General features: G+C 39.1%; 2 protein-coding genes and 1 long non-coding RNA gene across 3 annotated transcripts in view; 1 reads left to right on the top strand and 2 right to left on the bottom strand.

Moving 5' to 3' along the window:
- Nucleotides 1–2,250, bottom strand: part of hectd3 (HECT domain containing 3) — a 61,454-nt gene extending 59,204 nt beyond the window's left edge. Inside the window, exon 1 of the mRNA XM_059984107.1 lies at nucleotides 2,130–2,250. The gene's annotated coding sequence lies outside the window, so the exon portion shown is untranslated. The remainder of the gene's footprint in view (nucleotides 1–2,129) is intronic.
- A 29-nt stretch (nucleotides 2,251–2,279) lies between these two features.
- urod (uroporphyrinogen decarboxylase) overlaps nucleotides 2,280–27,780 on the top strand; it is a 49,775-nt gene continuing 24,274 nt past the window's right edge. Inside the window, exons 1-7 of the mRNA XM_059984108.1 lie at nucleotides 2,280–2,400; nucleotides 10,308–10,420; nucleotides 11,525–11,604; nucleotides 12,274–12,336; nucleotides 14,206–14,403; nucleotides 15,562–15,723; nucleotides 22,247–22,384. Coding sequence (XP_059840091.1) covers nucleotides 2,378–2,400; nucleotides 10,308–10,420; nucleotides 11,525–11,604; nucleotides 12,274–12,336; nucleotides 14,206–14,403; nucleotides 15,562–15,723; nucleotides 22,247–22,384 — 777 coding nt within the window. The 5' untranslated portion in view covers nucleotides 2,280–2,377. The remainder of the gene's footprint in view (nucleotides 2,401–10,307; nucleotides 10,421–11,524; nucleotides 11,605–12,273; nucleotides 12,337–14,205; nucleotides 14,404–15,561; nucleotides 15,724–22,246; nucleotides 22,385–27,780) is intronic.
- On the bottom strand, nucleotides 15,730–27,563 carry LOC132401845 (uncharacterized). Its single transcript, XR_009514725.1, has 3 exons — nucleotides 27,302–27,563; nucleotides 20,830–20,934; nucleotides 15,730–16,173 (listed from the first exon to the last, which is right to left on the bottom strand). It is a non-coding gene; the product is annotated as an uncharacterized LOC132401845 (long non-coding RNA).

Genomic DNA, 27,780 nt, shown 5'->3' on the forward strand with positions numbered 1-27,780 from the left:
CAACATTCATGCCATCAGTTTAGAGGCTACCCAGACAGAATACAAGGTGTTGTTTAGATTTTTTTTAAATATATGCTTTCAGATGGTATGGGCTTCACAGAGCCCTGATCTCAACATCATCAAGGCTGTCTGGGACTACCTGGAAAGACAGAATCAAGCAAGGCAGCCAAAAGTCTGCAGAAGAACTGTGGCATGTCCTCCAAGATGACTGGAATAACCTACCAGCCAATTTTCTTTTTTAAAAAAAAATTGCACAGCAGTGTACCTAAGAGAAATGATGCAGTTTTAAAGGCAAAGGATGTCCAAATATTGATTTGATAGTGTTTAGGAGTTTACTGCTCTTTATAATTTTTTTTATATTTAGAAACTTAATTTCATTATTTTTGAAAGCATATTACAAAACATATTATACCATGACGGTGCAAATTTTGGAGACAGGTAAGTCTGAGAAAGGTTTCAAGCTTTGCATGTTACTAGTTTACATCAAATAATTTATTGTATGACAAGACTGTGAAACGCTTTTCACCGTGGATAACACAATACTTTTATTTTATAACTGTAATGCAGCAAAATGTCCCATGGTACTTCATAGTAGGATTACCCAAAAGAACTTTGTGCTCAACAGCACCAGGATGTATATCAGAGCAAACGATCAAGAAACACAGATGCTAATGCAGATGTAGGGTCTACTGAAATGCAGGGAACATTGAAACTGCAGGATTGGAGGAAACCACTCACCTGGGAGAGGTCGGTTCATGGAAGTATTTTTAAATAATGAAAAAAAAACTTAAACCACAAAAACAGATTGCTGAAAAACTCAATAGGTCAAGCAGAGCTCCTGGACAACACAATTTAAGAAGCCATTAGGATTGTGTTCTATAAGGCATCCACAGCATGAATGAGGCCACAGCAGTAGATCAAAGTAAATGTATGTCACCATATACAAGATTCATTTTCTTGTGGGCATTCACAATAAATATGAAAGAATCAATGAAAGTCTGCACATTACTGGACAAGCAACAAATATGTGAAAGACAACAATGCAAATAAAGAGAAATAAAATAATAATAAATAAGCAATAAATATCAAGAACATTAAGCCTTTAAAGTGAGTCCAATAATTGTGGAATCAGTTGAGTGTTGGGGGTGATTGAAATTATCTCCTTTGGTTCAAGAGCCTGATGGTTGAGGGTTAATAACTGTTCCTAAACCTGGTGATGTGGGATGAGGTTTCATTACCTCCTTCCTGATGGCAGCAGCAAGAAAAAAGCATGGCCTAAATGATGGGGACCCTTGATGATGGATATTGCTTTCCTGCAACAGTATGCCAAGAAGATGTGCTCAATGGTGGGGAGGGCTTTACCCATGATGGACTGGGCTGTATCTACTACTTTTTATAAACTTTTCCATTCAAGACCCTTGGAAAAAAATGGAGCAGAGTTAGGCAAAGTTAAGAACATTTTAAAAAAATGAGTAATCTTTGTACAGCAAAAACCTTAAGTTCTACAGGGCCAAACACAGAACCTAGACTGATAGTCTAGTGCAGTTTCAAAAACATAAAAGGAAAAAAATATGAAATGGATAACAGAAGTAGTTTCTTTTTGACAAATACATAAACTAGATAAGTGGATCGATAAAGACTAAACAGAATTTTCAAAGAACAGGAATTAACAGGAATTATTGTGATTACCAGCACAGGACCAACACAGAGCGACAATAGTTTATTTTAAACACCCAAGTTAGACATAAAGGCTAGGAAATTGTAGAGAAGGGTTTTCTGCGAGAGTCAGAGGAATGAAGTCACGCAATCAATGCAATGTATAGTTCGAGCTCAGCATTCAAGTTGACGAAGGCCAGGGCTCCAATGGTATTGCAGAGTCATTTACAATATTTACACTCCACATCAGGGATACGGTGAGTTTAAACAACACGCATTAAATGCTGGAGGAACTCAGCAGGAATCCCTTTTGTGCAATGTGTTTTACTACATGTTATTTTCCAAAACTTGATATTTAATGGAATTTCTTAATAATCCAAGACCTCAACTGGCCATTATAGCTGTTTTATGAAATACCTCCGCAGCAATCATTCCCGCTGACAGCTCCCCTCCCCTCCTGCCCTGTCACTTACTTCGCACCCTGCCTCCTCCCGCTCACAAGCCGGGTGCCATCCCCTGTCTTCGCCTTCCGGGACCCCTCCGCGGGGCTGGGCGAGAGCACGTGACCGCCGCCGCCGCTCGCGGACTGGGCCAGCGCGGTCACGTGCGGGTCGTGACCGATCCCCGACAGGCGATTGGCTGGAGCTGTCACGTGGGCAGGCGCGCCCTGTCAACATGGCAGTGCCCGGGCGGGAGCGGCGGTAGACGCCGAGCACCAGCAATGGAGCGCGGAGATCTCTGCAGGTAGGGGCAACTTTATACAGAAGTAATTGTTTGGGATAGGAACATCGTCGTCGGACGTGTGGGCTTGTAGTGAGGAGGGTGGCCTGTAGTAGTGCCCCGGGCGTAAGCCGTGTTTTAAATCAAACGCCGGTCAGTGTCAACTCGGCGGCTCCTTGAGGTCCGAAGTTACTGGTCATTCTCAGCCATCATCTGTGATGGAAGCAGCCCGAATCGTTCAGCAACTGTGTTCTTAATCTAATTGAACAGTGATGGGTTTTTTTCCAGTTCTGTGGCCGCAACTTCAAAAGAAGCTCTCTGAAGTCCCTTCTGTGTCGTTTAATAGCAAGTTTTCAACTTGTGAGAAGTAACGAAGCATATTAAATTCATTGTTGGTCATGTCTAGTGTTTACTTGTATGTATGTGATCACTGAGTTATTGGAGTTGTGTAACCAGAGTCCACGCTGTGTGTTGAGAACTCTACTTTTTTGCAAGAGAACCATTCATAGTCTTATAACAGGGGTGTAGAAACTGACCTTCAGCCTGATGGTATGTGCTTTTTGGATTTTGAATCTCCTGCCTGATGTGAGAGGGGAGAAGAGAGACGTTAATGTTGGAAATATAATTCTGCAGCAAAAAGAGTTTGTATTTTACAATTAAACACAATATAATTTTTACAGGTCATTGAATCCCCACTAGCGCCTTGTAAATCAGCCTGGTTAATCTTGTTCACTAGCTCTTTAAACTATTACTTTTTCTCTGTGGTCTATAATTCCTTTGGAAAAAACTGTTTCTGATTGTTTTTCCACCATTCTTGCTGGCAGTGAGTTTTTTTTTTATTAAAGGGAATTTTCTTTGCACCCCTTCCACTAAAATTTTGCCCATTACTTTGAATCTTTGTCTTTTGACCCTTGTAGCACATGTAGCAAGAACAACTTCACACTATTCAATTGATCAAAACCTGTCAAGATCTTGCATACTACTATTAAATCTCTTCTAAGTCTCCCTTGATTTTAGGGAAACTATTCTAATTTCTCCAGTGAAACTCTTCATTCTAAAACATTTCTACTAACTCTTTTCCTACATTGTCTAAGTCTTAGACATGCCCTGAAAATGGCATCAGTCAATGAATACTGAAGAAATGCACAGCATTGAATAACGTTGGGATGTTATGCTGCAGTTTGAGGCTCCACCAAGAGTATTTTGTTCAATGTTTGGTTACCTAAGCTGAAAAGAGTGGAAAGAAGATTGAGAATGTTGGTAGAACATGTGGGTATGAGTTAAAGAGTGAGATTAGACAGACTAGGCCTTTGTTCCTTGGTATTTAGGGGACAGAGAGCTGACCTTGATGTATATAAATTCATGACAGCTGTAGATAGGGTGAATACACAGAGACTTTCTATTCAAGGAAAAGTCATCAACAAACACAAAGTACATCTATTAAAGTATGTATACTAGATACAACCTTGAGATTCATCTCCTTACAGGCACAAAGAAATCCAATAGAATCATTTTTAAAAAAAGACCGTCAAACACCCAATATGCAGAGAAAAATGAATTGCGCAGACAATGAAAGTAAGCAAATAACATTCAGAACTGAAATTCACCAAAGTGAGTCCACCATAAAGCCAGTCAAAGGCCATGGTTGCAGGCCACAGCCTCAGTTCAGTGCAGAGACACGTAAACCAAACAATGCAGCAAAATGAACCTAGCCCTGACACTGTGACCTTTTCAATATGGCCCGGTGCTTAAATCTGCCAAACAGCAGGTCGATCCTCACTCTCGGACCCAGGCCCTACCGCTTCAATACATTCTCAAGGCCTGGGATCTGTGGCCTTCAATCAGCCTATACCTGACTTAGCCTAGTGCTTAAGTCAGTTAACCTTCTACTTGTTCCCTGCTCTCAGGCCTGGGCCCCACTACCTCAGTTCAACTTCTACACGCCATGTCGTAACCATCCTGCACCTTCGATATTTCAGTTCACACCACAAAAATGCCAGGTTGTGCAGGCAATTCGAAAGCTCAACTCCGAAAGGGAAATTACAGGCTATTGATTGTCTTGATAATTTTCAAGAAAAAGTGTGATTAATAAAGTAATTAATAGATTTTATTTGTGCCAGCAAGCTGGCGCCATGCTTCACAGTGCTGTCTTAAATCAGAGTTGTTAAATCAACAACCAGAAGGCATAGTTTTAAGGTGAAGGAAATACATTAAAAAGACCCAAGGGGTTGCCTCTACGCACCTAGGCTGGTGTATATATGGACAAGCTGCCAGAGGAACTAGTGGAGGCAATTACAGTAACGACATTTAAAAGATATTTAAGCAGGTGCAGGGATAGAAGTTTAGAGGAAAATAGGCCACGTGGCAAATTCAGCTGGCTTAGATAGGTGTCTTGGTCAGCCTGGACAAATTGTTCTGAAGGGTCTGGTTCTGTGCTGTATGTCTTTGGCATTCTTCCTTCCTCAAATGTAGAGATCAAATTTAGATTTAATCTTCCAATTGTGGCCTTACCAGACACTTACAAAATTTTAACATAACCTCTGTGCTCAATGGCTTGCTTCCTACTTATCGTACATTGTCTCCAAGCTGCACATCATGGTGCCTTGTACAGAGGCCAGAAAATGAATGATTGATTTCTACAATATTTATTTGCAAAAGTTTCACCATATTCAGAGTTATCAGTCAGTTAACCTAATAAAGAAACATTTCATTTCATGAAATAAGAGCAAAAGTATCTGTGTTCTTATATTTAATTCCACCTTTGTATCAAGAAAAAAATGTGAAGGTTTAATTTGATTTTACACTTATTGGAGCTACTTGCTGGTGTTAACTATCTTGAGGAATCGTGCCATGCCTATATTAACAATGGCAGTTTATCTGGAGCAGGTGTTTGAGTGCAGCAATGTGGTCTCTGGGTGTTCTTCCAGTTACTACCCTCCCCAGTCCACTTCCCAGAATCTCGATTCTTCAGTTAACCAGCTTGCAACATGCTTTTTATCTGGGACAAAGGGCGTACTCATCTCTATCAACATTGTACCAGCTGACAATTTTGGTAGCTACAATCAGATTGATCTAAGCTGGACTCTGCAGGTTTTCAGTTTTACTTCAACCATCTCAGTCAATAGAAAAAAATTCTAGGCCTTTTTTCTTTTTCCTGTCTATCACTGTCTTTTGGGTTCAGTGGACTGTGGGAAATTATTCTCTGATTAATTAACAGTGATCTATAAGAAGGTGGATGTAAAGAAAAGTTGTAACCAACTTAGTAGAAGATATTGGTGAGACAGCACTTGGAGTTCTGATCGCCCTTATAAGGCATGACATTATTAAACTGGAAAGAGTGCTTGCCCTAGGCGTTGGAATCCTGCAAAGATCACAGCAAGAGCACAGCGTGCAATGCTGAAGGAGGTGAAAAAGAACCCAAGGGTAGCAGCAAAAGACGCGTAGAGATCTCTAGAACTTGCTAAAGTCTTTGTTCGTGTATCCATCATAAGAAAAACACTGAACACTAGTGATGTTCATGGAAACCACTGCTCTCCAAAACAATTTCTTTATGTCTCAAGTTTGTAAACATCACTTGGATGTTCTACAATGCTTCTGGGACAATGTTCTGTGAACAGACGAGATAACTGTTGAACTTTTTGGCAGAAATGCACATGGCTACGTTTAGAGGAAAAAGGACACTGCACACCAACACCAAAACCTCATCTCAATTGTGAAATATGGAAGGAACATCATGGTTACTTTGCTGCCTCAGGGACTGGACAGATTGCAATTGTTGAGTGAACAATTTTGAATTCATTGTATCAAGACATTTTGCAGGAAAATATCAGGGTAACAGTCCATCATCTGAAGCTTAATAGAAGCCAGATAATGCAATAAGACATTGATCTGAAAGACAAGTAAATTAACAACAGAATGGTATACAAAGAGAAGAAAATTTGTGTTTTGGAATGACAGTCAAAGTCCTGACCTTAATCGTATAAAAATGTTGTGGAAGGACTTGAAGCAAACAGTTCATGCAAGGAAGCCCACCACCATCCCAGAGCTGAAGGAGTTTTGTAAGGAGGAATGGCCTAAAATTCCTCCAATCCGATGTAAATAACTGATCAACAGTTACCAGAAAGCTTTGGTTGAAGTTATTGCTGTACAAGAGGGTCACACGAGTTACTAAAAGCAAAGGTTCACATACTTTTTCCAACAGATATTATATTAGATAATTTTCTCATAAATAAATGAACAAGTATAATGTTTTTGTGTGTCGCTTACTTAATTGGGTTCTCTTTATCTAGTTTTATGACTTAACATGAAGATCTGATCACACTTGGGTCATATTTATGCAGAAATAGAGAAAATTCTACAGGGTTCACAAACTTTCTAGCGCCGATGTATGCCATTTGATTAACAATACAAGTATCTTTGATGTAATATAAGATCAAAATGAAAATCACTGATTTAACTGAGAATTTATTTTATTTAGTTTTGCTCAGCTATTTCAGTAGGTATTAAGATTCAACCACAAGTAGATTTCAGCAAACTCAATGAGGACGGCAGATACCCTCTCTGAAGCAGTTGGGTTTTTGTATCAGTTTAGTTCCTTTTATTGTTATCATTGCCGAGACTATTTCCTGTTTTTTTTTCCAAATTCAAACAAAATGAAGAATTATGGTTCAGAAAACCTATTATTCCAGCCTTGAGTTCCCAAAGTAATATTTGTGTGTAATTCATTTGCAGTATATGTATTCTCTTTTTGCAGTGCCTGTACATTTTATGTTTTAATAAGAAGATAGCAATATAGTCACAGAAATGGGTTTTATTCAAAACCAAGTGTGGTACTGGGTGGAGTGCTGCACCGTCAAAAAATATCATCTTAAAAATAAGATTATATCCCCTGAATGAGAGTTTTAAAAAAAAAATTAAAAATTCTAGGGCATTGCTTTGCAGAACAGTAATTTCTGGCCATTATTTATCCTTTAACTCATAACACTAAAGGAAATTATCCACTTATTACAATGTGATGGTTAATTGAGAGCTTGCTGTACCTACATAATTAAATGCATACTTTTAAACATTAAGATACACCCTGCACTTAAAGTGCTTAATGACTGTAAAAACTTCAGATATGCTGAAAGGAAAATGAAAGCACTTCATTTTTTTCTGCTTTTAAATTATATCCAAAGGAAGTATGTTTTGTAACTTGGTTTGAAACATTAAAGAAGTATAGAGACTATATATTCTGCATGATTGGTCAAAAATAAGGTGCAACAATAGTACTCTTAAAACTCAATAGACTGTCATTGGGTTACTGATTTACAGTTATAATTCCATATGCGGTTTCTTGTGCACGCTGTTGCTTTGGTGCGGTTTAATGTCTGCCCAGCCTGATAAAGTTAGTGGACTAGATGCCTGTCCTGTTAACTAACGGGCAGCATGAGAAAAAAGTACAGGAGAGGAAAAGTCTTATAACAACCTATGATAATACCTAAGCTCGTTATAATTGAAAGGTTAGTTTGTTTCCTCTTGCTAATAAATCCATTGATGTTTTTTGTCTCTACATTTTTTTTTACAAAGATATGAACTGCAAAGCATTTTGCACTGAGCTTTGTGTTGTGTTTACTTTTATTTTGAAAACTAGAAGCATTCAAGGAATTGCCTGTTGCTGACACGAGGAACTTGATTTTAAATGTTATTGCTTTATTTTACTCTGGAAAAATTATTTCTGGATTTACCCCAAGAAGTGTAAATGCAAATCAATTTGAAGGTCAAATCCACACTAATTTCTGTCTGTGGTTGCCAGCCAAACTAGGCTCTATTTGCCTCCTAGGTTGAATGCAATTGATTTTTAAATAATTAAAAAGAGCATTTTAGCTTCAAAGTTACCTTGCAAACATTTAATGTATTTGTCTGTTATTGGGCTGTTATTTCTTTGAAGGCCATCACTCAGTGAGAGAACACCTCTATTAGCAATATGGGTAGAAGTTAGTGGATGACAGAACGAATGTGTGTTATATCTGAGCATGGTATAGATACTAAGCTGAGTGGCAATTTGTGTTGGAAGGAAAATGTAGATACATTTCTGGGGAGGACATGCCCCCTTCTCATTGTTACCCTCAGGAAGGAGGTATAAAAGCCTAAAGGTGCACACTCAGTGGTTCAGGAACAGCTTCTTCCCCTTTGCTACCTGCTTACTAAATGGACATTGAATCCATGGATACTACCTCACTTCTATGATTTTTGTTTTTGCTCTTATTTTTTGATTTAACTAATATACATATGTATACTTTTTCTATATTGTGATATTTTACACTGAACATTTAGAGAGCTTGATCAAATGTGATGAAGAGTATTTTAACGGAGAGTTGATTTTGTTATTAGTATTGATTAAAATTATTCCGGTTTAAGATGGTGCTACTGAAGATGTGCAACAGATTACTGGTAAATAATAAGGCAAGGGAATCAACTTAAAAACATTATTTATAACATCTTTCATAAAGCAAATTGTGGAGAACTATTGCCACACCTGGTGAGGAGGCAGGTGGAGGTGAGGCTGGTCCAGGGGATAAGCTGTTCTGGGACATTGTGAGCTGCAACATGTTTGAGCTATGGTTGCTGACTGAGCTGGTGGAATCGCTGTATGAGATGGAGTGAGTGATTTGGAGAGGACTCAACACGGAAGTTTCGGTGCCCGTCCACCTAGCCCGGGTGTGAGCCCAAGTGATGAGCCGATTTTGGTGAGATTGTATACGGTTTCGGGAGGAGCGGCCCAGGCACGTCGGGGCGCCTGGATTTGGGTCCTAGAATGTGGCACTACCCGGTGCTTGGACAATTTAAACATCAGCCCAGATAGACGAATTCTGAGTGTCTGGTATGGAGGCAAAGGCCAGGCTGATTTTGCTCACTCTCTGATGAATGTGTAACCCTTACCCAACAGGCTGGTATATGTCTAGGGGAAAAAGGAGATCCAGCCACTCTCCAACCCACCTTCCGTGCACGCAGGTGCTGTGAGAATCGAGTTAATGCCTCGCACCCGCCAACAGTATCAAACCCACAACAAATACCGTTATGAAATACACTTTAAAGAGTTTACTAAAATTAAAAAAATAGTAGGCAATACTATATATATATATATATATATATATATATATATATACACACACACACAAGGAAAAAAACAAAAGGCGCCAACTTATCAAAGTTCAGTCTGTTTAGTGCACTCGTTGGAGCTCAATCAACGAACCAATCGACCCATCCGGCCGTCGCACCTGGGACCACCCCGGTGGTCTTACGAGCAGTCCAGCACATGTCCACCTTCCTCAGCATCTTCCTCGGCCTCTCCAAAAACCGCGAAAACCCCTCCCCCAAGTTCCCAGCATCACAAGACACAATGACATTCCCCATTGATTAACAAATGAATACAATTACCATATCAGCCATTCTAAAGTGAAGCAACGGCGAGAGAAACACTTATCCGACAAAGAAACATTCCTACTTGTAACAAACCAAAGAGGCCATTTTGAGTAACATACCCAGGACATTGTACAAATGTTTGTTCCTTTCTCTGCGGCAAACAGGCTGTGAACTGGTCCAGCTGTTGTGTGTTTAGCCCCACTGGTGTGAAAACTAGGGACTGAGGCTTGGGCCTACTCCGGCTGCTCTGGGACTCAGTCTGGCGCAAATGATGTTGGCTTGCTTCTGTTGCTTGCACAATGTGTTTCTTTTCTCTTTCTCTACGCAGTGGTTTTTGTTGTTTTTTTGCCTTTTTTAATTTGGTTATTCAAGTTTTTTACTTTGTGGCTGTCTACAAGCAGACAAGTTTCAAGGTGTATAATTTATACATTCTTTGATAATAAATATGCTTTGAATAGTTGAATCATTATTAAAAATTTCTATACTTGTGCAACTTTTTATTTGCATTTATTGGAATGATTTTTCAGATCCAAAGATTTTCCTGCCCTGAAAAATGATACATTTCTCAAAGCAGCATGGGGTGAAGTGACTGATTATGTTCCTGTCTGGTGTATGAGGCAAGCGGGAAGGTATCTCCCAGGTAAGGAACAGAACCATTAAGTCAGTAAGTGTTGGGCAGATCTTAAGTGTATCAAATTCATTTGAATTTGAAGTCCTGGTGTGAAGTTTGAAGATTCTCCAGCACAGATATTTTCTCAAAACACTTGTTATGTAACAGTGAATCTCAGAAAAGAGGGGCATCCTTTTAGAACGGAGATGAGGAGGAATTTCTTTAGCCAGAGAATAGTGAATCTGTGGGATTCTTTGCAACAGGCAGCTATGGAGGCCAAATCTTTATGTATATCTAAGACAGAGGTTTATACATTTTTGATTGGTCAGGGCATGAAAGGTTACGGGGAGAAGACGGGATTGGAGCTGAGAGGAAAATTGGATCAACCATGTTGAAATGGTGGAGCAGACTTGATGGGCCAAATGGCCTAATTCTGCTCCTATATCTTATGATCTTGTATCCTCTCTGTCCTCAGGGACTTATCTGTCCTCGTTTTTTTTTTAAAGTTCAAGCACATCCTCTTTTTTAAAAAAAAAATTATCAGCATGTTGCAGCATATCAGCCTGCCTGATGATGTCCTCACATTCATCAAGGTCCCTCTCACTGGTGAATACTAAAGCGAAGTATTCATTAAGGACCTTTCTTGACTCCTCTGACTCCAGGCATGATTCCTCTTTTATCCCCAATTGGTCCTATCCTTACTCGAGGTTTCATCCTGTTATTTATGAATGTGTAGAATGCCTTGGGATTTTCCTTGATCCTACTCACCAAGACCTTCTCGTTTCCACTCCGAGCTTTCCTAAATCCCTTCTTAAGCTTTTTCCTGACCTCTTTCTGTAGAACCCTGTCTGACTCTTACTTCCTAACCCTTAAGTATGCTTTTTCTTCCTATTCTATGTTGTCAGCTGTGAACCTACCACCCTTTCTCTACCTCAACAGTACAAATCCAGAACGCCATGCAAGTGCTTTCTAAACAGTCTCCACATTTCTGATGTGCTTTTCCAGAGTAAATCAGTTGCTAATTTATGCTCCCAATACATGTTTTTTCCTGGTAAGAGTTGCTGTACCCAACAATGGATTCCAATGTACTAGATGCTACTTTAGTAGAAGAGCCTTTTCTGTTCCTTCTCACAGAATTCCGAGAGACCCGAGCCACTCAGGATTTCTTCACAACCTGTCGCACTCCGGCGATCTGCTGTGAGTTGACATTGCAGGTGAGTTGGTCAAACAGAGGATCTTGTATATATTAAGAAATCGTACTCTTTAAATTCCAATTATCCAGAAAAGGTGGTATTGGATTGAAAAGTGAAACACCTTTCTTACCACTCTCATTCGATTTGATACTATCAAATGTAAAGAAACGTTTTCCAGATAGGGAATGTACAAATTGAAAAACAAATCAATGCAACCAAGGATTGAAGTAATTTCAATGATAATTTCTTTGAATATTTTTGACTGCCATACTTTTGTCTTGGAGAATGGAAATTTGTCATCATTTTTGAGTCGGAGACTGTGAATTCAATGTCCATGCCAGAATTTCACAAGCTGACAATACACTAGCTTGCATTTTAAAGCCCTTTCATCTTTCTAAATGTGCATTCCTGTTTATTTGTTTACAGGGGTGGGGGATACAAGTGATCCTGTTTTAACTGTTCTACTTGAGTTCGTGTGATTTCTTACTTCAGGTTATCAGTTTTCTGTCAGCACAATAGATTTGAATAGGTAAAACTTACTAAATAATGTACTGAGTCAGGTCTGTTTTTCTTCATTCAGATTTAAATGATTCTACTTTTAGTAAATCTGATATTACTGTGCTTGCCCTTTTAAATTTGGATTCTGTACAATATTAACCTATTTGTAATCAGAGTTCCTTTGTCATTTAGCCCCTCAGGCGGTTCCCATTAGATGCTGCTATCATTTTCTCTGACATCTTGGTGATTCCCCAGGTAAGACACAAAAGTGCCTTTTTTGATGAGATGTTTTGAAACGGTATCAGAATCTGGTTTATTATCATTGAAATGTCATGAAAATTGTTTTGCAACAGCAGTGCAGAGCAATACATAATTAAAGTATCTATAAGTTGCAATAAGGAAAAAATAAGTAGTGCAAAAAGGTGGAGTAATGTTTATTGGTTCATTCAGAACTCTGATGGCGGAGGAGAAAGAGCTTTTCCTAAAACGTTGAGTGTGTGTCTCAGGCACAAATGTTGTGTCCTTTATTGACCTTTATTGTGTCCTTTATTTGTTGAAAAGTGACCACCTTGAGCTGATGTTTTCAGGCAGTGTATCTTGTGGAAGGGCTGGCTCTGTCACAGTTTAGCTATTACCAATTGGATAAAGCATAGAAAAGAATCTTTTCTATATGTGATTTAATCTCTAGCCTTCTATAATCTAGTATAATTGCATAAGGGAGATTTTTACATGTGGACAATAAGGTTTTATTTCATATAATCATTCTTCTCGCATTTATGGATTTAGAATGGTTTTCACTCTGCAGGGTCCATGGTTGTACAGTGCTATCATTTTCTGGTGCAGATGAAAAGCTGTTTATTTACTAAACATTGGTTATTCATGTTGTCAAGAATATTAGTGACAACCATAAATATAAATGCCACCAAAGTGAGGCATCAGACAATTTGTGACCGTGAATCCAGGCCTGATAACTACTTAAGTCACATTTATGACAGTTAAGTGACACTTTAATACAGCACAAATGTTGAATCTTCAAATAATAACTGCTAGAATAAATATCTGAAGTTTGCTTTTAATTACTATGATTATGCAATGTGAATATGATTTTTTTGAAATTCATTTTCAGATGTAGGCATAAGTACCCATTACTACCCCAAACATTTTTTTTTCTTTATCAATCTTTTTTTTGTTAAATAAAAAAAGTAATATATATATATAATATGTAACGCTCAGCTATATGAGCTCGTACGTACCTCGGGGAGACCCCGTCCCCCACCCAACCTTGTCTCACGGTTGCATCTGTTGCTGTGCAATGCCTTCTGATACAGCCTCAAACATCAATCATCAGCCAGCACGCAATGTACATTTTACAAGTTACACTTTATTAATCTCATAGTCCAAGTAAGATTTATAAAGATACAATACAAAAAGGAACGAATGGAAACAAAAAATGGTGCCAGACTAATCAAAGTTCAGTTTCTTCGTGTGCACACAGTTGGAGCTCAGGACTTCCTTCTTCCCCTGCGATCTACTCTGACCCCACAACTCGTAGCTCGGGACCAGCCAAAGTGATCAACCACAGCACTCCCAGCACGTCCGTCTTCCTCTCGATCTCCCCTTCAACTCTCCCCAAAGCCCGCACAACACTAGCTTACAACCCCACAAGAAAGAATAACATCTTTCCCAATTGGTTAACAGATGAATACAATTCTCGTTATCAGCAATTATATCTCAAACAAGCTGCGAGAGAAAGCACTCTCTCACCAGTTAACAGAAGCATTTTTACTTTTAACATAACAAAGAAGCCATTTTAATTAACATATGCAGTAACATAAAGAAGAAACCCCTTACATATATATAAACAAGAGGAGAATTGTCTCAAAACTCTATATCATAATTCAAGTAGAAGGAAAAATACAAATGGTCACAATCAAACATAGAATTAATCTAATAGTATATAATAAAAAGGATAATTGATTCTCCTCTTGTGAAGAAAAAAGATAAAGAAACTTTTATAATTGAAATGTACATTGAAAACCAAACATTTGTGATATCAGCAAACCTAATTGAAGTTTTTTTTGTTGGTTACATTTGAACTGTTTTCTACTTATTTTAAATTTTAAGGCACTGGGGATGGAGGTGACTATGGTTCCAGGGAAAGGTCCTACGTTTCCAGACCCACTGAATGAACCTGCTGATCTGGAGAAACTGAATGAGAACGTGGATGTAAATCAGAAGCTGGCATATGTGTTCCAAGCTATAACATTGACACGTCACAAGCTGAACGGAGATGTTCCTCTTATCGGCTTCTCAGGAGCCCCGGTATGCTGGCAAAACATTACAGTTGTACTAACTGGGGTGAAAGTGACAAGCCTTCATAGTGAACAGCACAAGGTCTAACAAATTAAACAAACTAAAGTAGTTTGCAGCATGTATGTAGAATTTTATCAGTATTTAAGTAAGGTTATAAATAGGGTAATTTTATTTTTGTAACATAGCTAAGATTTCGAAATTGAAGGTACTTTTATTGCCATTAGAAGCATTTCTTCCTCTTTCTACACTGTATGTTTGAACAAGTTATTGTCTCACATGAGGGGCCCCTTGGTCATGGTCAATCATGGATGTTGCACACTAGGTATCTACGTTCAGTACACAAGCCAGGGCAGTACAATACAGAGAACAAGTTGTTCCCCATACAGCAAGCTCCCCCTCTCCTCATAGCTGATGAATTCAAAAGAATGTCAGACTCATACAGTTTGGCACCAGCAGCATTGCGGGAGTTGCCAGTCAGCGTTGAATTCAATGTAGGACTGCCTTAGGGACTCCAACTCTGGAATTTTCCTCTGGGTTTACTCCAGAAGCCTTCCCCATGAGTGGGAGTAGCAGCAAGGCAGCGGAGGTTTGAGACCAGAGTTTTCCTTCTCTTGGATAAGCTGCCAACCACAGCTGACAGGCCCCATCTGAGTTAATTGTTTTCACAATGTGAACAAAAATCAAAATTACATAGTTTATTGTCCATGTGTTTCAATGGGTCTTCAACTACTCCTGATTTAAAAACCACACTCAATATATGATTTGGAGTCGTAATGGATGGCAGATGCTGAAATTTGGAGCGAAAAGTAAATTGTTGGAAATGTTCAGTGAGTCAAGCAGCATCTGTGAAGGCAAAGGATGTAACTCCTGATGCCAGTCTTGACCCAGAACATTGGTCTCCACAGATGCTGCTTGACTCACTGAGTTGTTGCAGCTGTTTATTTTCTTTTTAATTTTTTCCCAATCTATGATTGATCTGATTGATGGAGTATACACTCCATTTCCTAGTTCTGACCGTGTTACCAAAAGGGGAGATTCCTTTCCATCTACCAAGCCCTATAATCTTTTAGTTTTTTTGTTTCAGGAGGGATAGACAGCAATTTAAAAATGAGTTGTTAATTACAATAACTAATTGGAAAATAAGTTTCATTTTATTTCTTCTTATAGTGGACTTTGATGGCTTACATGATAGAAGGAGGTGGCTCAAATACAATGTCGAAAGCAAAACGCTGGTTATATCAACATCCTCTAGTCTGTCATAAACTTCTGAAAATTCTCACCAATGTTATCATTAATTATCTGGTGGGACAAGTGGCAGCAGGAGCTCAGGCAAGTGACAGTTCAATCTTTTTAATCAAGTTCCTTCAGAATCAACCTTTATTTATATTTTCTGTAACAGTCATTTTTGCAATTGAACAACAGTTCTCTGAAGTATTTGTTATCCTTGTTCAGGAATTGACAGATACTTCAAATAGGTAACTGTTGTTCTATTGCTTCCAAACTGTAAGTTAGGAATGGTGATGCTCAGTGCTATTGAACTTTGAACTTCATAAAGGTAGGCCTGGCAATATCTACAATTCACCACTGGATGGCAGCACTTACACACAGTCTTGAATGTTGTGCATGTTCAGCTGATGGGTTAAAGAAGCAATGCTACAATTGATAGGCTATAGGTGAACGAAGATTACGTGACAATGAGTCTCCATTTGGGAGGTAACATTGTTAAGCACCAGTGGAGTTTTCATGGTTTCTTCATAATCCTCAATCAATAAACAGTATCTGTGGGGAAGGAAAGGCATTGTTGTTTTTTTTTATTATTTATAGTTTGGTACCTCACCATTATCGGACACCTTTTGTTCAAAATGTTATACTATGGCCATTTACTGGGGTAATAACTTCAGTCCATACAACTATCTTCCTCAGGAAATTTGATGGCTGAGATATTAATGTTACTATGCCCTGAGACAGGTCCATTTGGAACGTGAGAGAAAAATAGTGTGTACATTTTGTATATCCTCTTTAAGAAGCTGTGTTACTTACAACAGTCAATATTACTGCAATCCTGTCAGCAACAATCTCTGCATTGTTGATGTAATGGATTTGAATTTGTAAGTATTACTTTATTGAGCGAATGCACTTCATTCAGATAATGAAAGTGAACTTTGCATAGCTGCATATGGATTGTCTAAGAGACTGGTTTAGCAACTGTTACTGTTTTTTTAATCGCCTATCTGTGAGAATGATTTGATGCCTTTGGAATTAACAGTGAAAGGGTGACTAGGGTCACCTATGTGTGGAGCTGCAAGAGAAGATGAGATATTTAAGGTCTATTTCTCTTTGGTGTTTGCTAAGGAGAATAATACAGATGTCAGAGAAATGAGGGTAACAAGTTGTAAAGTTTTGGATCAAAAGTCTATTATGAGGAAGGAGGTATTTACAGCCTTGAAGCACGTTAAGGTGATAATTTCTACGGCCTGACCAAGTGCAGGGAAGAAATTATGGAGGCTTTTGTAGAGATTTGTTTCTTCATTAGCCATTGGTGAAATCCAGAAGACTGGAGGATAGCTCATGATATTCCATTGTTCAAGAAGGATAGCAAGGACAAGCTGGTGAGCCTGATTTCAGTTGTAGGGAAGTTACCGGAGGAGATTCTGAGGGACAAGATCCACCATCACTTGGGTAGTCAAGGTCTTATCATGATAGTCAGCATGGTTTTATGTATAGAAGGTCTTGACTGACAAATCTTGAAGTGTTTCAACTGAGGGGATGGGTGAAGGTAGGACAGTGGATATCATCAGTGTTGACTGTAGTAAGGCCTTTGACAAGGTCCCGTATGTCATACTGATGTGGAAGGTTAGAATGTATGGGATTCAGGGGGAGCTTGCAAAGTGGGTCTATAATTGGCTAGATGATTTGAAGCAGAGGGTGATGTTTGAAGGCTGATTCTGACTGGAGTTCTGGTGCTCCAGAAGTCAGTTTTGGGGCTTCTGTTATTCATTATTTATCTAAATGATTTGGATGGAAATGGAACAAGGCAGGATTGGAAAGTTTGCTGATGATACAGAATTGAGGAGGTCATGATGATAAGTGAAGCAGATTATAATGAATGTCAGAAATCTTGATCAGTTAGGGAGATGAGCTGAGAAATGACAAATGGGTAAGTGTGAGGTGAAGCATTTTGGACAGTCAAGTCAGGGTAGGACTTGTGCAGTGAATGGCAGAGCAGAGTGCTGTCAATCAAAAATGCCACCAAGTGGACAAAGTGATGAAGATGTTTAGCCTGTTAGTCTTTATTAATTGGGCCATCAAGTTCAGGAGTAGGGGAATGTATTGTAGTTGTGAAGTCTTGGTGAAGCAGCATTTGGTGTATTGTGTACAGTTTCTGTTGTAGGAAAGACATTGTCATGCTGGAGAGGGGGCAGCAGAGACTTGCAAGGATCTTGCCTGGACTAGACGGCTTGAGTTATAGGGAGCGATTGGCCACATTGGATCTTAATTCGCTGGAGTGTCGTAGAATGATGAGTGGCCTTGTAGACGTTTATAAAATATGAAGGATATGAATAAGGTGGACAGTCACAGTCTTTGGCATTGAGTCTAAAACTAGAGGGTACAGATGCAAGATTAAAGGGTAGAGACTTAATTGAGAGCTGAGAAGGTAGTGCGTAGCTAGAACAAGCAGCCAGCAGCAGTGGTTGAGGAAGATACAGTTTGCACATTTATGCAGCATTTGGGTAGGCACATGGAGGTTGGGGCTTGGTATGTTATGGGCCAAGCATTGGCAACTGAGACCAGTAGGAAGGAAAGACCAGTTGAACCAAAGGGTCTGTTTCCATGCTGTATAACTGTAACTCTGATCTTTTTGGCTGTATTATTATATTGCCATAAGTTCTATGGCAAGTGATTTGATGGATATAACTCTCTTGTAATCGGGGTTTCATGGCACCATTGTCAATCTATTTGACAGCCTCAGACAATAGATCAAAACTGGAATAAGATCTGGAGGAATATCTCCTGCTTCATTGACAGGAGGTGCCTTTTTTTTGATTTGGACAGCTTTCCAAGTTGTTTTGCGGTTTTAACTGTGAGGAATTGTCTTGGCACTTTTTTTAAAAACACTGGTCACAACTGGATTTTTGATTCCAGTTCAGGATGCTGGAGTTCAGCCAAGATGTGAAGGTGGGGTAAAGGATTTTGGTAAACGATTCCAACAGTGAAGATCTTTGTGGATAGACTGGAGAAATTGAGCAGTTCTTGGTGCAGAGGGGGTTGAGGTTGAGGGGTCCTGATGAAAGTAATGAGGGCCTAAACAGGGTTTAAGGAGAGAAGCCACTGTCATTAGCAAAGGGCTCAAAACTCTGGATATGGCTAAAACCACAAAAGAGACACCTTTTTCTGACAAGTGGTTAGTGTCTGGAGTGTGTGCAAATGGACTACATTCCAGGGTTCTGAAAGAGGTAGCTAAAGAGACTGTCACAAGATTCTGTTCTGGTTGCAGAGGACTGTGAAATTGCAAATGTCACTCTATTCTTTAAGAAGAGATGGAGGCAGAAGAAAGGAATTTATAGGCCAGTTAGTCTGACTTTGGTGGTTGAAAAGATGAAGTCTATTATTATGAGGTTTTGGAGGCGCATGACAAAATAGCCCAAAGTCAGCATGGTTTAATTGTTGTTCTTTGACGCCCTGCGGTGCATCGGGCAGCATTTTTGCCACTTCTGTGGCATTTGACTCTGTTTTTAACATTCAACTGAGCATAGATGGAAAGTGTGCAAGGAGCTGGCTGGACTTGAACTCGGGACCATTCGCCTTGTCTGATGACCACATCACCAACTGGCTATGGTTTGGGGAGATCTTGCCTGACAAATCTGTTGGAACTCTTTGAGGAAATAATAGGTAGGATAGACAAAGGAAAATCAGTAGGTGTTGTTTATTTGGATTTTCAGAAGACAAGGTGTTGCATATCAATCAGGGTGCTTAACAAGATAAGAGCCCATTCTATTAAAGGAAAGACGCTAGCATGGATAGAAGATTGGCGGACTGGCAGGAGGCAAAGAGTGGGAATAAAAGGAGCCTTTTCTGGTTGGCTGCCGGTGGCTAGTGGTGTTCCTCATGAATTAATGGCTTTTTTGCCAAGATTGTGGGCAATATTAAAAATAGGTGGAGGGGCAGGTTGTGTTGAGTAAGCAGGGTGTCTGCAAAGGGATACATTGGGAGTATGGGCAATGTAGCAGCAGGTGGAATATAGTGTAGGAGAGTGTATGGTCATATACTTCAGTAAAGGAATAAAAATGTGGACTATTTTCTAAATTGATAGAAAATTCAAAAATCAGAGATGCAGTGGGACTTGGCAGTCTGACTGCAGGATTCCCTAAAGGTTAACTTGCAGGTTGAGTTGGTATTTAAGAAGGCAAATGCAAAGTTAGCATGCCCTTCAAAAGGACTAGAATACAAAAGCAAGGATGTAATATTATGGCTGTATGAGGCATTGGTCAGACCACACTTGCGGTATCGAGAGCAGTTTTTGGTCACTTATCAAAGAAAATTAGTGCTTGCATTGGAGAGAGTCATGATAATGATTGCAGGAATGAAAGGGCTAATATATGAGCATTTGATGGCTCTGCGTCTGAACTCACTGGAGTATAGAAGAATGGGGGTGGGGGGGCAGGGTTGTCATTGAAACCTATTAAATATTGAAAGACCTAGATAGGGTGGATGTGGAGTGGTTGTTTCCTGTACTGGGGGAGAGTAAGACTAGAAGACACAGGTTCAGAATAGAGGGACATCAGATTAGAACACAGATGTGGAAAAAAAATTTTTAGGGAGAGGGTGGTGAATCTATGGAATTTATTACCACAGACAAATGTGCAGTCCAAGTCACTGGGTATGTTTAAGATGAAGGTTGATAGGTTCTTGATTAAACAGGATGTCAAAGGGTGAAGGCAGGAGGATGATGTTGAGACTCAACTTGAGAGAGAGATAGTAAATCAGTTATGATGGAATGGTGGAGCAGATTTGATGGGCCAAATAGCCTAATTCTGCTCCAGTGTCTGAAGCCTGATTTATACTTCTGCGTCACATCTACGCCATAGGTACAGTGTACCCTATGCTGTAGGGTGACATGCACCTCCCCAAAAAAGTAACTCGCGCCTGACGGCGATGCAGACTGCAACAACTGTGATTGGTGTACTTGGTAGCATCACATTTCCGGTTGCTTCTTCTCCGCCATGCCTGTACACCAATGCAAAACAGATGAACCAAATCGTCAAATCTACCTGCCAACATGCAAAAATGTTTGAAATGCATTTCCTCGTCCACGTCTCTCACAAAGAAACTCAACACAGTGGTATAGAAACCCCACCCACCAACTAGCATTTTGGCACACACCAGCACATGCTCGCTACGGCGTAGAGCCTACGCAGACGTATAAAGTAGGCCTACCGTGTAGGCGACAGCATAGCCCATACGCAGAAGTATAATTCAGCCTTTATGGTCTTATGGAATGCACTGCTGGTAACTCATTCAATTGGATCATTCAAAAGTGAGCTGCAAAAGAGGAATGAATTGTTAGGGCAATGAAAACGGGGTAAGGGAACAAGATTAGCACTATGGATCTTGCTTAGAACCATTATGGACTCTAACCAAATAGCCTTCCTGCCATGCGATAAGAGCTCTGTGATTACTTGCTGAGATGAATTGCAAGGCTGCGATTTGGAAGAGGCAATGAGTTTCCCCAATGATATAGGTTCCCAGGTTATATATGAGCAGCCCAGCTATCACATATCCACCATCCAAAGTGATAGCTTCATAAACAGGGCTCCCGTGTCCCGATGAAAGGTTTCTGCCTGAACCATCGACTCTGCATTCTTTTCCATAGATGCTGCCTGACCTGCTGAGTTCCTCTACCATTTTGTGTTCATTACTCTGAATTTCCTGGAGTGGTGACATGGAGATATATCTCAGCCACAGGAGGTGTAGGGCACTGCTTCCCTTTGCTAGCCTGCAGCTCACCCTGAGGCGAGGTGTAGCACTTACTTAGCCTCTCCCGCCCCCCCCCCCCCCCACCCCCACAGTGAGCATCTCGTGAAGCCATGGGAGGTGGTGGATGGGCATATGAGCAGCTGGTGCAGATCACTAATCCTGGTTATGTGTCCACTGATGCCAAGCAGACAATCTCTGAAAATGATCAATAATGGCTGGGGTGACCTGTTTTGTAAAGACTCTGCCCAGAAGAAGGCAGTGGCATGCCAAGAACAATCATGGTCATAGACCATGTCATAGGACACAGCACATAATGATGATAATGACTCTGGATTTCCAGCATCTGCAGAATCTCTTGTTTTTGATTTAAGATTATTTTCCAACTGGCAGAACCAGAAGTTTATAGGAGCTAGCATTGACCCCTTGTCAGTACTATTAGTTGCTATCAGTTGTGCCTTGGTAGTGGCTCCTCAGAAGCTGCCCCAGTGCCTTCAGAACAAAGGAAGAAAAACTAGCCATGACTTCTGCATCAAATTTACACTGATTCCTACAGGAAAGTGCATGTGTGTGAGCATTTTTTATAAGAATAAAACTGTGCTTGATTGTGTCAAATGCTAACAGTATAAGAGGCATGATTCAAAATTGGACAATCAGCCCCTCAAGCCTGCTCCACCATTCAAACAAGATCATGTTACTCTTTGAAAGCAGAATGAAAAATCTGTGGTTGATGTATATTGAAAATAAGATTAGATTATGGGTTAGTGAGGGCTGGTGACCTTGTACCAGAAAGAACTATGAATGAAATGTTGCATCAGAGCTCCTGATGTATTTTATTTCTCTCTTCCTTGAAATAATTTCCTTTTTTTTTGTTTCACAGGCGCTGCAAGTGTTTGAATCTCATGCTGGCCATTTGGGATATGAGCAGTTCAGGGAATTTTCTCTCCCCTACCTCAGAGAAATTGCCCAACAAGTAAAGGAAAAACTAAAGGCCTCAGCAATAAATCAAGTGCCAATGGTAAGGTAGCTCATCTTTCTTGCAGTATCTTTGGAAGATGTTTAGTTAGTAGTCTATTCTTTATATTTAGTTAAATTTAAATGTAGTTAAAGCTCTATCTGGTCTTAAACAGTTTACTGTATTTATTTTGGGTTAGAAAACAGATACTTTTGTATCTTGGGTGCATACCAGATAAACCTTCAGAGTAATGTCATGGTCTCATTTCTTTCCCTTATCTGTTTTTTTTGGAAGCTCTTTCAATTATTCTACATTACTGCACTTGTGAAAGCTTATATTCTTAGTCTAATCTTAGTTTTGGCATTTGATCTTTAAAACATTATAGATTATAATGGCCTGTAGTATTTGATCATTAATTCAATCTCCTGTAAGCCATTTTGTATACAATATAAATCATGGCTTTTAAGTCAACATTGGTATTAACTAACTTGTCCTCCCCCCATTGGTCTGTTCGGAATGAAGAACTAAGTTACTCAACTGCATTATTGTTGCCTTATTAACTAAATGGGCCAATATGCAGAAATCAGAATCTTAAAGCCCTTTACTATGGTGCGCTATTAAAATGAAAGATTCAATTCTGAATGCTTAAATCTGCTCTTGTCTCTTTTTGCCTAGACAGCTACTTTTTTTATTTCATTTAAAATTATAAAACACTATTAGTTAATCCCATGAGACAATGCGGAGTAATCTATCTTCTTTATTTGAAATTCCTCAGTAGTCGGCTTTTTTTTTCACTCTTCTATCATATCTTTACATATACATAAGGTGACCCCTACACCCTTTAAAAGAGTTTGGAGTTCCTTATTTAAATGAGAGCACCAGCATAAAAGTCTAACAATATCAGAATCTCATCTGCACAGATGTGCTGTCACAGAAAAAAACAGCTGACACAACACTTCATGGAATTAAAAGTAAGTTTCTCTTTTAAATGAGGAAGGGAAAACACTTTCATGTAATAGAAAATAGGATTAAATTTGTATTTTAACGTTAAATTCATATGTGAAAGACTTAATGAACAGACCTGCAGATCTGTAAATTCACTGGATTGATGAGCAACTGGAACACTGGGCATGTTTGCAGACTCAACAGGATTTCATGATGGGAAAGGAATTTTTTAAATGGCATTATGAGGACTTGAGACAGCAGAAAAAAAATTTCAGACTTCAAGTATGTTTCTTAATAATACCATCTGTGTTATGTAGTGTAATTTTTAAGAATTGAAAATATTAGTTTTAATTTCCCCCTTGCCATGAAAAGTATTTCTTTCCACGTCAACACAGAAATATTGGAATATTGAGAGACAACTGAGAGATTGGGGAGATGAAGTATTCCAGAGATTTTATTCTGGCTTTTGTTTTATTTTGTGCTCCTCTTCCCAAGCATCATTCCCTCTGTTAACAAAACTGACAAGCAACTTGTCCCAGCCTTAGCATTCTTGTACATATGGACAATGTGCGTAAGTTGAAGGACGGTAGATGAATGGGGAAGGGAGTCTAAATTGAAAAGTCAGGTCAAGTCAAGTTTATTGTCATTTAACTGCAGTGGTGCTAGGAAGTTTGTGAACTATGTAGAATTTTCTTTATTTCTGCATAAAAGTAACCTAAAATATGATCATATCTTCATGTAAATCCTAAAACTACATAAAGAGAGCCCAATTAAATAAATAACACAAAAAACATGTTCATTTATTTCTTGAGAAAATTATCTAATATTACATGTATTTGTTGGAAAAAGTATGTCAAACTTGCTTTTGGTAACTGGTGTAACCTACTTGGACAGTAATAACTTCAAACAATTCCAGTAACTTGATCAGTCCTGCAAATCGACTTGAAGGAACTTTAGGCCTGTCCTCCTTACAAAACTGCTTCAATTCTGGGATATTGATGGGCCTCCTTGCGTGAATTGCTTACTTCGGGACTTTCCACAATATTTCTATAGGATTAAGGTCAGGACTTTGACTTTGAATTTTCTTCCTTTTAAACTATTCTGTTGTTGATTTATTCTTGTATTTCGGATCATTGTCTTGTTGCATTATTCAACTTCTATTAAACTTCAGGTGATGGACTGCTGCCCTAACATTCTTCTGTAAAATGTCTTGATACAATTTTGAGTTCAGCGTTTCCTCAACAACCAAAGCTGAAAATATTAGCAAACTTAAATATGCTATTGGAGCTATGCTTAGCCTTACAGTCATAAGTATAAAGCAAGTATAGCATTTGCCATATACCCAGCTTGCTTCTTTTCAGTTGTTAAACTTGTTATAACTTCCAGCTTTTTGTTTTATTTGTCAAGTGTTTATTTGCTTTTCTGGATTTGTGAAGGGGAAATCATATTTGACCAATTTATTAGAGTTCTTTAAAGAAGTTGTATTTTGAAGATAAATAGGAGCTGGTAGATTTACTAAGATTTCTAGAAGGCATCTGATAAGATGTCGCATTAACGGTTATTACAGAAAATAAGCTCACTGAGGCAATATTTTGGCAGGATAGGTTGGCTGATAGGATAAATGTATATAAATGGGTCAATTTTGCAAAATGTAACAAGTGGTGTGCCGCAGGGATCTGTGCTGGTGATTGTTTTATTTTACAGTTTTTATATAAATGAATTGGCACATAAATGAAAATTGCTTAATTTGTTGATGACAAGGCTTCAAAGGGATACAGATAGGTTAAGCAGGTGCACAAAGAACTGACGAAGCGAGCGCAATGTGGAAAATGTAAATTGTTCATTTGGCAGGCAAATTTAAAATGCAACACTTAAACTACAGAGCTCTGAACTCAAGGATCAACTTTATTTGCCATGTACATTTGCATGTATAGGAATTTGCTGTGGTGTGTTGGCATGACAGGCAACAGAACAGTCAACAATTACATAGAGTTATATAAAAATAAAGTTAGATACTAAAGTATGGATATGAAATGAAATATACATAACTACCAGCAGTATTTACAATATGAATAGCATTATAAAAAGTGATCTGAATATTTTTATAACAAATTACCCAGTCTGATAAACATTTGCCATCCTCTTTGATAACATTGGCCAGCTTACCTTCATATTTCATCTTTTCTGTCCTTGTAGCTTTTTTAATATTCTCTTTTGTTGGTTTGTAAAAGCTTCCCAATCCTCTAACTTCCCATTAATTTAGAAATGGAATAAAATATACAGTATATCACTATCAGCAATGTTTGCAATGTGAATAACATTATTAAAAAGTGGTCTAAAGTGAATGCAGTGCAGTGATTGAGGTAATAGATAGTGGGAGGTAGGGAGCTTGTGGAAAAGGCAATTTGCTGGGTGGGTAGTTTCCACATGATTTCCTGCCTGCTTTGTCCTGGGCACATACTAGTACTGCAGTGATGGTAGATTGCAGCCAATGACATTTCCAGCTGACCTGACAGTTTGCTGTAGTATATTGTGAGAGGATGCTGCACCAAACCAGATGGTGATGGCTGCTGTGTGGATGCTCTCTATGATGGCAGTGTAGATTTGTACCAGTTTGTTCTGGGGAAGACGGATTTTTAGAAGTACATGCTCTGCCAAGCCTTTTTGTTAATGAAGGAGATACAGTTCCACATGAGATCCTGTGAAATAATGATCCCCAGGAACCTGAATGTTGAAATAGTGCTGACAGAAGGGATGCTAATGATGAGTGAACGGAGAGGAGAAACATTTCTCCTGAAGACAATATACACCTCTGCAGTTGAGAGCTTTCAGGTCCAGGTTTTTGTGATTGCACCAGTACACTGACTTGTGTACTTCCTGGTGGTATTTGACTATGTTGCTTCTGGTAATTAATTCAATGACAGTGGTGTCAAATACAGAGGAAACAGAGTCTTGCAACATGATTCACAAAAAAATGGCTACTCTTCTTTTGAAAGGGGCAAGTTGTATCTGAGGCAAAATTGAAAAGGCAAGACTTTATTGACTGAAATATAAACAAGAAAGAAACTGCTTGATTGAAACATATGGGATCATGAGAGGATGGGTGGATGCATTGAGTATGTTTCCTCTTGTGGAGGTCACTGTTCAAGAGTGGCGGCAGAAATATGGAGTCATGAGTTCATGGAACACTCAAAAGTTGAAGTAGGATCTCAATATATAAATTAGAGTAAATATTTATTAGTAAGGGATTGAAGGTGACCACATTGAGGTTACAATCAGATTGCCCATGGTTTAATTCAATGCCAGAGCAAGTTCCAAGGGCCAAATGGCCTAATCCTACTGGTTTGAAAGGTTTTTATAACAAATTACCCAGTCTGATAAACTTGGATTGCTTTGCCTGAAAAGGTATTGGAAAAAGATTTAATGGCTGTCTTCAAATGTGAATTGGATAAATGCTACAAGGAACTGTAGTTGAGTGGATGGATCAGGAGTAATTATGAATTAGCCTTGATGGAGTAAATAGCCTCTATCTTCTGCTGTGTTGTTCTATGAATGGCTGGTGGTTATTGATGGGTGGTGGTGGGGGGGGGGGAACATTTGGAATTAGGCAAGGTACATATTGCTTTAATCTATTGTGTTTCACCTTGAACAGGTCTTGGCTGAATAACCTGTTTTTTTTCTAGGACTAGAAAATGATTACATTTTCCTTGCTCTCTATCTTGCTGTAATCTCAGACATACTCCTTGAACTTCAATGGCTGACAGAAATACATTGCACAATAGGAGCATCCCTCCGAGACATAGTTGTAAGTCCAGCAGGCGTTTCAAGAGAGGGAAACATTTGCCATAGAGAGTTGATCAATTGAAGTGGTTGAAAGTTATGCTATGAGTTCTTCAAACATTACATAATGATTTTTGTTTTTGTGTATATGTACCAAGCAATGGGCCTTGCTGCAGCTTCCATTTGAATGCTCCTTTGAGGACCAATGTTGTATATTTGAACCAAAAATAATATCTAAGCACTAGTTTTAGAAACCTTTTTAGGATGTATTCCACTGCAGACTTTCCTAGTAATCCAGCCCTCAGAACGTCCTTGGTGCTTGCTGCAGTGACTTGCTGATCTACAAGTAATGAAGAATAACAATGCAGCGAAAATATCTTTGACATAGAACAATTCAGCACGGTACTGACCTTTCCCTCACACATGTTGTGTGGACCCTTTAACCTACTCCAAGATCAATCTAACCCTCCCCTCCCACATAGTCCACCATTTTACTTTCTTCCATGTGCCTATCTAAGAGTACCTTAAATATCCCTATTGTATCTATCTCTACCATGACCCCAGCAGCACATTCCACACACCTACCACTCTTTCTTTAAAAAAAACTTCTTCCAATGTTCCCCCTCCCCCCCCCCCCCCCCCCCCATGTTTTCCTCCAAATACCTTAAAGTTATGTCGCTTCATATATCCATCTCTGCCCTTAGGGAAAATGTTTCTGACTGTCCACTTTATCA

The sequence above is a fragment of the Hypanus sabinus genome, chromosome 11 (genome assembly GCF_030144855.1).
Source record: "Hypanus sabinus isolate sHypSab1 chromosome 11, sHypSab1.hap1, whole genome shotgun sequence".
Lineage (NCBI taxonomy): Eukaryota > Metazoa > Chordata > Chondrichthyes > Myliobatiformes > Dasyatidae > Hypanus > Hypanus sabinus.